Here is a 15,590-nt window from a genome sequence, read left to right on the forward strand (position 1 = left end):
ATGATTCAGACAGAATTATGTGTGCGCATTACCAGAGCGAGATTAAACGTAAGGTGGGTTGGACGTGGTGTGAGCGTGTTGGCTGTCGGTAAGACATAACTTTTAACGTTACGTTTTTTGTTAGATTTTTAGTAACTTATTGGTAATTTTTAGAAGTGGAATGACTTATTTCTGTCAAAAAAAAAAACCCGCAAAGAACATTTTATTTAATATACTACTGAATAAATATGTTATTTTTTCGCTTTAATTTTACGCAGTATTACGTAAGACACGTAGCGGCGGGAGTATTTTTACATTCGATTCATTTATTTGATTTTAGGTTAAATTCCTTTTAAAAAAATTAAAGGCAATAACTAATATTTTGAAAGTATATTCAGTTTACCAATTGCTGGATATCTAGCCTCTGAATTCCTATGCGGATAGGAAAATCTTTTAGGGTATTCTTTATCACCAAGTGTATATTAAGTGTAGTTTTACATCGGTAAAACTACACTTGATTGTTTTACTTTTGTCTTGTTGTATCGTATATAAGAACGACAGCTTAGAATTTATTTGCTTCTCTTAAGCACCGATAATTTTTTAAGGACTCTGCACTCCTTCAAGAAAATCTTTAAACTGTATCAGATTTACGCTGTTAATTATGTTCGCAATTTTTGAAACTAGACTTTCATACATTAACATACGTTTCATCAGTATTTATGTGTATTTGTGCTTTTTAGTTTTGATAAGATAGTATAATTTAATTTATGAGCAGTTGGAATAGGAAAACATTATGTGGTGTCATTTTTAATATAGTTTAATAGGAATATGTAGAAAAAATTTATTAAGTAACTGCAGATAAATAGAAACTTTTAGTTATAGTATGGTATTTTCATAACAGTTACGTTAAATATTAAATGTATTAATTCTTTTCTGATCCTATTTTAGATCATAAGCTAATCCTTAATTCAGTAGTAATGTTTTGATATGTGCTTTTAAAATCAGAATCAAAAGTGATTTCCTTATCTTGACGAGATAAATTTTAAATCTAGTATTAGAGTACACTTCATTTGCATGCTGAAATAGAAACATCAATTGGAATTTAAAATTTTTAGCGAATTTCCAGACAATCTGTATAAATTGTCATTGTGCCCGGTTAGATTTTATAAGGAGGTGTTGGGGGAAGGGAGGCTAACTTTTTTTTAAAGTTGGAGTCTCATCATGTTTGGAGTTTTCTAATACAGTTCTGCAATGTTTGAGTACATATGTATGTATAAGATTTTTTTGCTGCTTAATTGATTTTGACAAAATGGTGGGGTGATGTAAACCTATTTGAAATAGAGCCAGCCCTATTGGTTTCCAAGCTTATTAACCTGAGTTAGAGCCTAAAAACTGGGTTCTTCGTTTTCAATGTTTTCATTTTGTAACTTGAAGGGTGACATGATGTTAGAAAGTCAAAGTTTGATTTTTTTGAGCACCAGCAGGTGCGAAGTGGTACAATTCAAATTCAAAATATCATGTTTGAAGCCAAAATCAGATTTTTGTGAGTGCTGCCAGGTGAGAGCTAGTTTTGCTAGAAATTATTAATTTGCTTGCTAATTTGTTGAAAACCGTTGAGAGTTACTGCAAATCATGCCCAAAAAGAATAATTTTTTACCCGTTTTTTTAAAAAAGTTGTGTAAGTTTTAAGAACAGTTTTATCTGTCTTTAATAATAAAAAAAAAGTCTAATGTTTTAATATGGCAACCATTTTACAAAAAACTGCTGTTTCAGTTCTCATCAAAGATAGGGCATATTTGTCTACACAAGAAGTGTAATTTAAGAAGACATAATTCTATTTAACAATAGGATGAAAAGGGGTTGTGCAGGAAAGAAGTATTTCTGTTGTAACTTGGAACCTCCACTTACTGTTAAAGAGAAGATAATGCAGAAAGAAATTATTTAATATTATATAAAACTTAATTTTTTCCGTCAGTATTGTGGTTTGTAAGTTATAACTTTAAAGATGAAATTTAACTTCCAAGATGACTATTTAAGTAGGTATTTAAGAGTCTAATAAGTTGTATTTAAGACACAAATGCTCGTTTATTGTAATTTTTATTTTTCTTATTGTTCTCTCTAAAGAATCAGAATTATAAAATCAATTAATTTAATTTGTAAATTTTTGCAGTCTCAAATTAATTAGATTTATCTTATCTTTAGCATTTTTGAGTACAAAGGCCAATTTCCTTGTTATAGTTGTGATGATGAGGTTATATTTTAAGATTTCTTTTTATCTTCAGGAGAGCAGTGTGGAAACTTTATATTCTCCTCATCTGTCTTGTATGTTACTCCAGAGTAAGATTGTTTTGCCTTCCCAAATTTTTTTATAAATTTCTTTTTGTGTATTTTGTTAATGGATTTTCTAGTAAAATTATTAAACTTAAATATATATTTATCATAATCTACTTATTGTTATCATTTTTGTGATAAGTAACAAGCAGTTTGCTCAGAATAACATAACAATGAGTCAGTCATCGTATGTTACATAAAGTGGAAAGTGTTGTTCATTATATATTTATTAATGTGCACATTTTTTTTATTGTAACTTTTTACGTTATTTAATTAGTGTCTGTATGAGCTTTCAAGTTATTTTATATGAGTAACCAGTTGACATAATTCATTACAAGTATATTTACTATTACTATACTATTATTTGCCAAAAATAAGTTTCATTACTTTTATCAGCCGAAAGTTAGTTTTATTATTTTTAAAGAAAATAATTATTTAGAACCAGTAATTATTACTATTTGCACTCGCTGTTTTTGATCTATTTTGTATTGGTATTGCAGTTTTTTTTTTCAAAGTTTTTACAAACTTCACATGCTCTAGCAAGTAAAATATGAAGAAAATTTTTCATCTTTTATAGAATTTAAAGTTGCTGTAAAGTGATTCAAGTTGTCCAAAATTCATTGGTTTTATTTTCTTAAACTTTTATCTAAAACAAATGCCTGAAACTAATCATCCTATCGGCGCCACCTTAGACTTTCAGTCTTGTTATATAAACCAAAAAATGATGCAAGTATTTAAATGCTTACAGCTATTTATAATAAGTAGGCTGTTATTATAAATACCATCTAGTCAGTATATTTATTTATTTATGTACATATCTGTACTGGCATTTAAGAAGTTCCAAAACAGCTACATTAAAAAAACAATTTAGAGTTAAATTATTATGTATATTACATATTGCATCATCAAGTCTAAGGGCATATTTCAATAACAAATTCTTAGTGACAATACAGTAGTATTTAACTTTTATTAGAACATGGAATCATTCCCCTCTGCTAATCTATTAAACACTTAATATCAATTGCGTTAAAACTAGTATCAAATGTCCAATACAATAAGAAACAAAATTTGATTATTGATATATTGACAATAATTGAAAAGTAATAATTACATTGTGTTAAAACTAGTATCCATTATCCATTATGATAAGAAGAAAAGTTTACAATATTTCTATTATATTAACAATAATAAGAAAAGTAATAATTGTTTAAAATGTATCTGTCTTGCAAAATGTACTTGGAAGTAGATGCTTCAGATAAGAAATTGTTTGAAGATAAGCAATAAATTATTTTACTCTTAAATAAATAAAATTAAAGAATCCATTAGAAGTATTTTAAACACAAATAATTAGTGATAGTTTTAATCTTATTCCTGGGTTTTATATTGGATTACTGAAAAATTTAAATATTTACTTTTAACAAATTATGAAAAATCTTTCATATGTTTTACTAAATTGAATGTAAACTCTTCAAGTTTTTGTTTATGTAGGAAGTTGGCCTACCTTTTCACTTTCTTTTAATGTAGAGGTAGACTACAAACATACTCTTTTTTTCTAAAGAGGTGGAGGAACCCCATTTATGGGTGCCTGGGTAGAGTCAGGCTCACTAACATCTTCCGCAAGATGTTATTAAATGCATATGTGTTCCTGCGCACTACCAACTAAACCGCCACCCTTGGCTACCCACCCTTCCTGGTACAGCTGGTGTGCATTACTCCAGGAGGGGGGAATATGCCTCACACACATTCAAACACCACAATCAACAGACACGGTCCTAGATACTCACAAGATACCAAACATAGACTAAATCTCACCACACACTCCACAACATCCAATCGTCACTCAGAAAACATACCCCATCCCTCACACTCCACACATCACATTAAAGCCAATCACATAAACACATCACAGACAATTGAACACTAGTTTACTTAGCTCATGGGTCACCATCGGACAAGGTAGCGCGGAGTACCCACAACTTCATTGCACCCAAGTGATCCCCACGCATACGGAGAACCCCCTAGGCTCTCAGCCGCACGCCTGACCACCACTGCATCTTTCGATGACCCCTTCTAACCCTGCAAGACTTCTCCTAGACGTACAACTCCACCATGATCTTCCTAACAACCCTTGCTGCAGCTGTCCAGTTTTCCGTACTTTCCAACATGATTGCTGCAGTTCCTCTGGGAGAAACATTTCCCTTTTATCTGTGGTGTCCAATATTTCCCTCCTCGCATCCTCAAATCGGGGACAGCGAAAGAAGACGTGATATGCTGTCTCTTCCTCGTCTACACACACCGGACAACTAGCGGAGTGATCTAGTTTAAATCTGAACCCCCCATGGCCCGCTAGAAACTGTGTAAGACAGTAATCCAGTGAGCCATGGGTTTTCTCTCACCAACTTCTCAGGTCCCAATTATGCGGTGTGTCCATCGGCCTCTATCACTAGTGTCTCACCGCATCTGCCATTCTCTTCTCGTTTCTTCCATAATGAATCTAGCCACTCTCCATTTTTTCGCAGGTGTTGACGCTCGTTGCTCTTTCACCTTCCTGCGGGTGATCTCCAGATCGACAGGCAATATTCTCACCAACACTTCGACTGCCTCTCGAGAAACCGTGTGATATGCAGTTGTAATATGGAGGCAGCTCCTTCTGTGTATTGATTCGAGAGCATTCTGTCTACGCCATATCTAATGACCCCTCCCCATATCTCGGTAACATGGAGTATATCACTCCAGACTGCTGCCTCGGTCCCCTACAGTTCGGCAGTAATCTGGCAACCAGACGCATATCCTTTTCAGCCTTCGAGCAGGCCTCCAACACGTGGGTGCCGAAACATACCCTGGCATTCATCCTTATTCCATATTCCAAGATATTAAACCGCAGTCCTTGAAACTATCCTTTGGCCCTCAGCATCTTCATTGCTGGCCTTTGCTTGGTTGTTGTAATCACAACAATCTCAGGCTTATCTGAAGCCATAATTAACTCTACTTCGGCCATCCAGGTTTTGATTGTTGTGTATGAGCTTTGTATCTAAGCGGTGAACTCTGTCAGGATACTCGACGCCACGAGGGCCAAGTCGTCTGTGTAACCTACGAGAGTGACGCCTGGCGATACAGGAGTTCGAAATACGTCATCATACACTATATTTCAAAGGGCCGGCCCAAGGATCAACCCTTGTAGAACTCATCTATCTATGCACCGTTCGACCGCTCCGTCCTTCACTTCGTAGATCAATTTACGCTCACTGAGATAGGAGAGAATTATCCTATTATCTTTCTCAGATATGGGGGGCTCTCATATTCTCCAGCGCAGTCCTAATGGCGTCATGGGTCACATAGTTAAATGCATTGCAAACGTCAAGCGCCACGAGCACGCAGGTCTTCCTCTCTTCAATGATTTTCCTTGCCATACCAACAACTTCCGATACCGCGTCCAAAGATTTTCCTCTGCGAAAACCGAATTGTTTATCCGAAAGTTCTCCTGCTTTGTCAATAATTCTGGTCAGGCTCTGCAGCAGCATGCACTTGAGTATTTTTGGCATGGTGACTATCATCACCAGCGGTCTATAAGAGGACGGAAGCACTGAGTCTCTCCCCGGCTTGGGAACCAAGACCAGGCGCTGCCGTCACCACATTTGAGGGAACACCCCTCATCTAAATTATGGTATACCTTCGAAAAGGCATCAGTTTCCGCCCCAACAGCCACCTTAACAGCCAAATTTGGAAAAAGGTCTGGTCCCGGCGCCTTCCAGAGCATCCGTTTCACTGGTTCTGTAATCTCCTCTCTGGTGAAAGTGGAGGGGAATTCACATCGTCCTCAACTTTCGCAACAACCCCATCCATATGAGGGAATAGTCCCTCAATTATGTTTTGAACTTTTGCTGTGTCCGATAAGTGACTAGCTTTTAGTGGTGCCCTTTTAACGACAATTTTAAATGGATTCCCCCATAGGTCTGTATCAATTTCTGAGATGAATTGCTTCCAAGATGCTCTTTTAGAGTCTCTAATAAGATTATTGAGCTCGCTCCGGCACCTCCTATATCGGGCCATGTATAACTGTCGTAGTCAGTAGAGACGCGTACGCTGCGCGAGCTTCCTAGCCCGAAGGCACTTCCTGCGTTTCCGTGCGATATCTTCTGTCCACCAATACACTGAGGAACGATTCTTCCAACAACACCTGTGGGGGTGAAGAGTAGCACATTTTGTTTCCAAGCAGTCGAGCAGGCATACGGCCCCGTCATCTGCCGCAGTAACCTCGCGTACCGCACCGAAATCCAGTGTCTCCGCAAATTCTTTCGGGCCCATACCCCCTCGTACTCCAGCCACGGGAATCGGCCTCCCAGCCCCGGAGAACATCCATCTGTAACGCTCATGAAAATGGCCTGGCGACCAGTTTATCTACCGGCGCAGTAATATAGAAGCGACCGCCGGTCGCTCTCCCTTCACATTCAAGGATCTTCCCGACCAAGGTAGCGGTATCCTGTCCGTATATCTCCGCTTGTAGCGGTCCGAAACGGCCTACACTGTTCTCTCTGATTTTTGTAAAAACTTCCAGTAATACCTGCGCCATCATCCCAGTCCACATAAGCCACGTGGAACATGTTGGAGACCGGGGCTTCCCCAGCTTCAATTTCCCCTATCAGTCTCGTCTCCAAAGCAGTCGACACGACATTCCCAGCTTTTATTTTGGATTTACTCAACAGCCAGGCCACCTGCGGGTGTCTGGCAATCAGTGTGTCCATCGACCTAAGTTCTGTCGATGCGTGCATATCAATAATCGCAACCTTATTGAGCTTCCCCTCAATTTTTGCCGGGATCCCAACACGGGTACTTCTGAAGGCTTTCTTTGGCCAGCCTTTTTTGATAAAATCGACCATCTGGGACGCCGGCGCCCCGTTATCCAGAGCATTCTCAACGGGACAGCCCGTAGCAACCCGTGTCTGCTCGCCATCTCTGCAGTCAGTTTCTTGCTAATGGTAAAAGAAGTACCGGTAATAATCCTCCTCAGATCTATCACCGCTAAGCTAAGTTCATTTTTTAGCTCCTTTGTACTCTTCTTTACGTTCTTATCGATATTCTTTCTGAGATCTTTCGCCAGCCGTTCGAATCTGCTAACAAAAACCTCTAATCCAAGGGGCACCTCCTCCTCCGTAGAGGATTGCCTCGCTTTCAATCTTTTTGTCCTCTTCCTACCGCCCGTAGCAGGCCTAGGGGGAAGGCCTTCCGTTCGGTCAGCCTCCATTGTCACACTGGTAGTAGCCTGACCGGACTCAGGCTCCATCGTACTCTCGGATTCTTTCTTTGAAGATTCCTCCATAGTAGTAAGCCAGATGCACCCGACCTATTGGCGCACTCTATATATACTTAAATTATACACAGAAAGGATTCTATAAACTACAAATGTAAATTAGACAATAGCTTAAAGAGTTAACCTACAGCAATCTATCTTATCAAACACAATAAGATAAGAAATCGAATTAAAATTAATTAATTACTAAAGTTTGTTAACAGCCATCAGTATAATAGCCACTATCAGTTCACAATATATTACTAATAAAGTACCGACGTAATCACTTAGACACAGGCAATTAAAAACCCTATTGCCTATAGCAATAAGGTCGATATCTAACAATTTAAATAAAAAAATCAGTCCAGCGTCCAAAACTCGAAAAAACTTAATTTCACTTGCAAAATAATCGAACCGTCAGATTCTAGTCCCACAATCCGTAAAAATACCAACAAAAAAACCCCAAAAAACAGATAGAAAATCCAGAGCGCAGAACACCACTACCACTCACTTCAAATACCCGAACTCGACTCACAAACCTTACTCTGAACAAGTGTAAGGTTTATAGCCTACATCTCCATCCTTCAAGTGGATGTTTGCTGTAACGGTGATTCCATCTTTATTAATCAGGTCATTTATTAATCACCCCTATTAATTAGATGATGCATTTTATCGCGTTTGAAAACGTCACACAGTTGATTTATATCGCTGCAGCTGGAAGCAGAAGCACAAAAAACAGCATCCTCATAAATCCTTTTGAATAAAAGATTTATTTTGCGTTAGATCTGATTGATGCATCCGGTGCATTATCACTTCACCATCTTGACTTGAAGTCAAGAGTACGATACCGAATTTAGGTATTGAGACAATTTGTTTTAGCAGGGCTTTTAGCGTCATCTTGATACAGGTAAAAATCTAATCATCAGTATCTCCATTAAGCTGAAGTAACAAGACAAAATTGACAGTTTCTCAATAAATCCAAATTAAGGTGTTATTAACTAATTTTGGGGTGCTGAATTCAACCCGCCGGGTCGGTCTAATGGTGAACGCTGATTTCGAAATTGAGAGTTCCAGCGTTCAAGTCCTAGTAAAGGCAGTTAATTTTATATGGATTTGAATACTGGGTCGTGGATGCCGGTGTTCTTTTGCGGTTGCGTTTCAATTAACCACACATTTCAGGAACGGTCGACCTGAGGCCGTACAAGACTACACTTCATTTACATTCATACACATCATCCTCATTCATCCGCTGAAGTAATATCTGACTGTGATTCCCGGAGGCTAAACAGGAAAAAAGGAAGGGTTGCTGAATACAAAACTGCTATCACAATTTGTATAATACGTCACGTTTTTTAGATACGGGTATTTACCAATAAATACGGTATGTATTTACCAATAAATGCATAATCACTGTGAAATTAATATTTAAAAAAATTACACTGATAGATAAAAATTAATTTTTAATGTTTCTCTAACTGTATACCATTTCTTGAATTGCTTTTTTGCATACATTACAGATCTGTAAATACAATTTTTCTGTCACCCTTAGTTTTAAATACACGTAAATTACGCTTCAAAAAAAATTAAGGGAAAATATAATTAAAATTGTAAAATTTACAATTTTGCACGTCCATACCAGTGTTAGAATGATTTCGTTGATGCTTTTCTTTAATAAATAGCCTCGTGCACAACCCGAATTAATGTCCAACAGTAATCGGTTAGCATGTTAGTATTCCATTTCTCTTTATAGCGGCTTTCATCACCGAAATGTTTTGACTGTGGAAACGTTCACCGTCACTTACGTCTCCGAGGTTGTCCGTGAAAAAATCCAGATGTGAGTGGAGGAAATGTATTTTCAAAGACGTAATACATCTCATAGTTCTGTATAAAGTAAGAAGTTGATTAACAATATTGTGGTAATTGTCGGATTATTTTTTGCCGAGAAAAAGTTTGCAAACATCTTTAAATGAAGCCCAAGCTTCACTTTCTACATTATTTAACATCGAATTAAATACATCATCTTTGACTAACTCTCTTATTTGAGGACCTACAAATATTCCTCCTTTAATTTTTCCTTCCCTTACATTCGGAAATTTCTGCCTGATGTGCAAAAATTCGGGACTATCCTTCTTCATTGCTTACAAACCTTTTCATTAGTCCTCTCCTATGAAGAGGTAAAAATATTTTTTTGGGTTCAACTAAGAGATCGTGAATAATATTTTTCCCATTTGGAGTTAAGTTGTCTCGTTTCTTCCACTTTTTGGTAACATAATATTTATCCCCTAGCTTGGCTGTCCCATTCGCAAAGAAAACACATGCACTTGTACAAACTGATTGCATACCTAACAAAATAGCTTTAACTTTGAAATCATCACATATGTTCCAGTTATGTTTTTTTATAATTTATTTTTTCAAGAACGTCTTTCATCACGTATATCTCTTTCAAATAAATACCATAAGCGATCGGTATCGAAGGATATTTGTTAATGTTGTGTAGTAGAACCACTTTTAAACTACACTTGAACAAATCTATGAAAAGGCGCCGGTCCGCAGGTTTACGAACTTGTCCTAAGTTCAACATAAGGTCATCAATATTTGTGCAATAAACCAAATTATTTTCATCAATAAAGTACTGAGATTTGTCGGCTTCGAAAGCCCGAAATTTTTGTAAGTAAATTCCAACAACCTTGCAGTCTTGATCCTAACAGCCCAGCTTAATTTTTTTATAAATTTAAATCCCTAACCGAGTCATTTAATTCACCTTGTGATATAAAATGTGGCTTATTGGAAGATAATCAAAATCATTGTTGTTTTCTTCAGTACTGCCTGATTCTTCATAGCTGCTTTCGAAACGTACATTCACAGGTGGCTCAGGAACTGGAATAATTTCACTGTGAGGTACAGGCCTGATTACAGATTACAATGACGGATATTTTACAGTATGTTTAGATTTTTTAGAAATTCCAGACACACTTGTTAAGCAAAAGTAAAAATCTGTTTCATGATCCTTTGGTTCACGTCAAACCATAGGTACACCAAATGGCAAAGCATTCCGTGTACTTTTCAGCCATCTTCTTAAATATACAGAACAATTAGTGCATACTATAGGAGGAGCCCACGTCTTATCCTGATCATCAATTTTACACTGAAAATACAAATGATATGCTTTTTTAATGAAAGGTATGATGTTTTTTCTATTTGATTTTACAGTAAACTCACCACATACATAACAAAAGGCATCCACATAATTTACATAACTTCGAGGTATTATGACACTGCACTGTTAACAAACTTAAGACACCAGTAAACTGAACAAAATTAATTCATTCCTAAATCCAGTACTAAATACAAAAACACAGCTGTTTTCAGCTACGTGTTTTGACCTGCACAGACATGATTAGTCTTGTCCACGAAGGCTCACTCTTCAATATTAGATACGATATCATAATATGTGAGTATGATGTGATTTAATTCTTTGTCTAGTATTGTTTATTTATGGCTTACAAATTATGTTTACAAAATCAAACAATAAAAAATGACCTAACAATAAACAATATAGGAACTTAAAATGCTAACTATAGTTGAAAAATGAAAAAAAAATTCTTCAATTAAAATTTAAATATTTTTCAAAAATGATGGGTGATAGAAATATTCTGAGTTAATATTCCTTTTTAGTATCAAAAAACAGATTAAAATCATGTATCGAATGTTAGGAAACAAAAATTATGTTTATCAGTAATCAAATTAAAATTAAATTACCTCAACTACACAATGTTATCAACTTAATGTTCAATGTTATCAAGAAAGATAACGAATTCCAATTCTTAGAAATAAAATTCTAATTGTTCACAGTATAACACGTGCGCAACTAAACACACACACACATATATATACACTAGCACCAAACAAGTTCAAACCTTATTGCCTACTAACAATAAAGCTATACAACAACAACAAAAAAAAAACAGCTATAAAAAAAAAGGTTGTCCGTAATCCAAAATATAACCACCGTACTTGCTAAACGTCCAGTGCAGTAGAAAAAAAAACCACAAAACCCCGGATGATAAAGAGAAGTTTCTCTCACAACAAGAACTCCCACTCAACTGATAAATGTATCCTGCTTCAGCTTATCATCACTCAATCTAGGAAAACTTATTTTTAAATGATTAAATTCCGGTTTCCCCAAGATAACATCAGGAAGGGGGTAATACGCCCACATACATAATAAAACGCTACGCAGAGTCACACGAACAAGATCACATAAGACAAAAGCGCACCACACACGCAACACAACATAACAGCAACCACAAACTACACACGTCGCTACACATCACAAGTCACATCCATCGAGCCAGGAATGCACCGCTTCTTTCGTCCGAGGTAAACCGACGGCTCCTTAATGCCTCTTTGAGTTGACCAAACAAGCGGTAGTCAGAAGGGGCAAGATCAGGACTATACGGAGTACGAGCCGGTACTTCAGAGTTGAGTTTCTGGAGCGTTTCAGCAGTGTGGGCAGCAGTATGTGGACGGGCGCTGTCGTGCAACACAACACCTTTCGACAGCAGTCCTCGGAGTTTGCTTCAAACTTCAGGCTTCAGCTTGGCGGTAAGCATCTCATTGTAACGCGCACTGTTTATTATCGTGCCTCTTTCCTCATAATGTTCCAGTACTGGGCCTTCTGAGTCCCAAAAAACCGTAAGCATCGGTTTTCTACCGGACGGTTGGGTCTTGAACTTTTTTTGCGTATTTGGATGTTTCCATTCCATACTCTGCCGTTTTCTCTCCGGCTCGTAATGATGGATCCGTGTTTCGTCACCGGTGATGATTCTGTCTAAGAAAGAAGATGTCCAGTTCGTTACCATAGCGATCCAAATGTTTTTGGCAGATGTCCAAGCGCGTTTGTTTATGAGACTGTGCGAGTCGTTTTGGGACCCATCTTGCACAGACTTTATGAAACCCAAGTCTGTTGTGGATGATTTTGTAGGCAGAACCGTGACTAATTTGCAGACGATGTGCCGCTTCATCGATAATTACTCGTCTGTCTAAGAAAATCATGTCACGTGCACGCTCAATGTTTTCCTCATTTGTGCCGGTAAACGTCGTCCGGCTCCTTCGTCGTGCGTAACACTTGTGCGACCATTTTTGAATTTTTCAATCCATTCGTAGATACTCCGTTGCGGCAACACACTGTTCCCGTACTCTACCGAAAGTCTTCAGTGAATTTCGGCCCCTGATATACCTTCCGACCACGAAAAACGGATCGCTGAACGTTTCTGTTCTTTGGGGCAAGCAGAAAGCGGAGCAGCCACGGTTAACGGCAGGGCAGCGATAATGGAACTAACCTAGCAGCATCAAACCTGCACAGACATAACAAAACAATTAAACTACGCACGCGTCATCTACGCACCACGACAGTACTACCAACATAAAAAAAATATAACTAAATTGCGGATAACAATTGACTTACCCTCGTATATTTTGAATGTATATTTTTAATGATAAATTTATTGTCGCATTTTTTATTATTATATTTCAGACTGCTAGTTGAAGATGACACTTTTTGGAATATTTTTTACGTTTATGTTGCTTATCCTCCGATCTTAAAATTCTTCTTTTACGATTCCAAATTTTTAAACTCTTAACGAATAGTACGCGATCAAGTAATAATAGAATTAGAGAAATCAGTTTTATTTAAATTATTTAGAATTTGTATTTAAAAATACAGTACCAAAATAATGATTTTACTATTTATCAATAGATTGAAATAACAGGTCAACAATTTATTTTATCTCGACATCTGAGATTGTAAATATTTATTTCTACAATCGGCTTGATGACAAGTGTAGATTTATATATTTGTTTATATATTTATAAACAAATATATGAATTGTATATATTTATTTACATAGAGTAGATATATATTCTGTAAAGAAATGGCTCGATGAAAGATAAAACCGTTTGAACATCGCATTCGTTTTAGAAGTGACTCGACTCCAGGAAATGAGGACTTTCTATAATGAACGTAGTAGTTAACTTATAGTAAAAATCTGATATGGCACCACAACACTTCCTTGTACGCCTATTAAATTACATATACGCATTTTTAATAGAACGTAAAATTTTATTTCGCTAATAACTTCTACTAATTTCTTTACAAAACAGTTTTACGCGTCTCCTGAAAAATTAGAAATGATGCCAAGGCGCCCTTTCCTAAATCTAAATGACCGATTCACTTTTAAATTTAATTATGGTTTTTTATAAAAAAAATTAAAGATTTGTTCTCTGTAGAGTACTTGACAGACACAAGTTATCGTGTAATTTATAATTTGTTTAATAGATTTTAATGAATCTAAACTGCGATAATATTTATAATAAGAAAGAAAAAAAATAAAAGCGATTTCTTTCTCTTAAAACAAGTTAAAAAGTTAGCGACTTGTTACATTTTCATTCAAAAAATGAATAGCCGTTTTATTTACTAACATTAAATTCACATATTGTATCAAAAAAAAATTGTATTGATTACATTTTTTTGTTAAAATGTCTACTTCCTGAAATAATTTAATACAAACCCGTCCGTAAGCAATGTGTGACTGATTTTCTGAACCGCTCGATACGTTTTATTAGATGTATAAGTACGTATATAATACAAAACATTATTATGTAAACCTGTATAAATTATAAAGTTTTTCTAATTTTCTGTTGTATTACTGTTTTGACCTGATGTGATGTTATCTATTAGAACGAGTGTTAAAATTTATCCTGTTCGAAGTCGTTATAAATTTACTGTAAAGTTCAAATGTAAAAAAAAAATGTATCGCTTGGAACGTTCTAAACGTGTGACTATACACAAAACATTGTTACAATATCGTTTACATTTCGAGATGGAAAATAAAATTTCATCAAAAGATTTGACCTTCAACACGTTAAGCGCCGAGTCGCTTTAAACGCGTGAAATTGTTTTTAGGATACTAGGAAACGTTTTTTCATCCTTTTAGGCAGCTGCATCTCTTGTTCGCGTAGCAAGTACGAGTACGTTTGTGGTTTATTCGCGTTGTTGGACTGACAAACCGGGATTAGTTATAATTCAACAACAGAATAAGGGGTGAGGAGTGGTTTCAATTAATTAACAGCGCATTAGGTATATTTTAATTTAATATAACTTATACAGTCGAGCCTGGGAACCGTCAACTTCAAGACAGGAAGCAAAGCGCCTATAAAAAATAAACAGTGAAGAAAAGTAATAATGCATTTTTCTTTATCGTTGATGTATCGATTGAATTAAATTGTGTAATACCTTGAAACGGTAAAACCGCCTATTAAGTGAGTGTTGATTATTACGTTTGAAGGGTAGGTCGCATTTCTTATCCCATACTTTAGAGATATAAATTATATTCGATAATTTTTTTTTATGATGTCTTTATAAATTAAGAAATCGTCGTTTGTTTATTAATTTTTTATTCATAATTACAGGGGAATACCCGGCTACAATTTCCATTTTTAATTTTGGATGAGAAATTAATTTTGCGGTTATGAAACAATGTCAAGTTTGACCGGGATTTCAACCTAGAACCTTCCGGATAAAAAGTAGAGGTGCTTTCGCTCCTCTGTAGAGATCATCGTTGCGAATTGAAAAACAAAAAAATATATACTTAAAATTGTTCTTGCAGAAGTTGAACGAACGGTTTGTTGCTATTAACTGAGTTAATAGCAACTCAGCTAATAAGCTGAGTTCCACGATAGCAATGATTATCGATGAGACTAGTTAGAAATTTTACAAGTCAGAAGAGATTGAAAAAAAAAAATTTCTGTTCAAATAACCGTACAGGACTTGAAAAATTACTGGAACATTAAAACTAATCTGATATATATCCTGGGACGAGCAGGAATGCAAGGAATATGTTGGAATTACAAGAAGTTTTTTGAATGTTACTTTTTTTTTTGTCTTCAGTCATTTGACTGGTTTGATGCAGCTCTCCAAGATTCCCTATCTAGT

The 15,590-nt window shown here is 36.0% G+C and overlaps 1 protein-coding gene across 1 annotated transcript in view; it reads left to right on the forward strand.

Annotated features, from left to right (window-relative positions):
- Positions 1–15,590, forward strand: part of LOC142326962 (DIS3-like exonuclease 2) — a 105,698-nt gene continuing 90,108 nt past the window's right edge. Inside the window, exon 1 of the mRNA XM_075369695.1 lies at positions 1–88. Within this exon, the coding sequence (XP_075225810.1) occupies positions 1–88 (88 nt within the window). The remainder of the gene's footprint in view (positions 89–15,590) is intronic.

The sequence above is a fragment of the Lycorma delicatula genome, chromosome 6 (assembly GCF_047948215.1).
Source record: "Lycorma delicatula isolate Av1 chromosome 6, ASM4794821v1, whole genome shotgun sequence".
Taxonomy (NCBI): domain Eukaryota; kingdom Metazoa; phylum Arthropoda; class Insecta; order Hemiptera; family Fulgoridae; genus Lycorma; species Lycorma delicatula.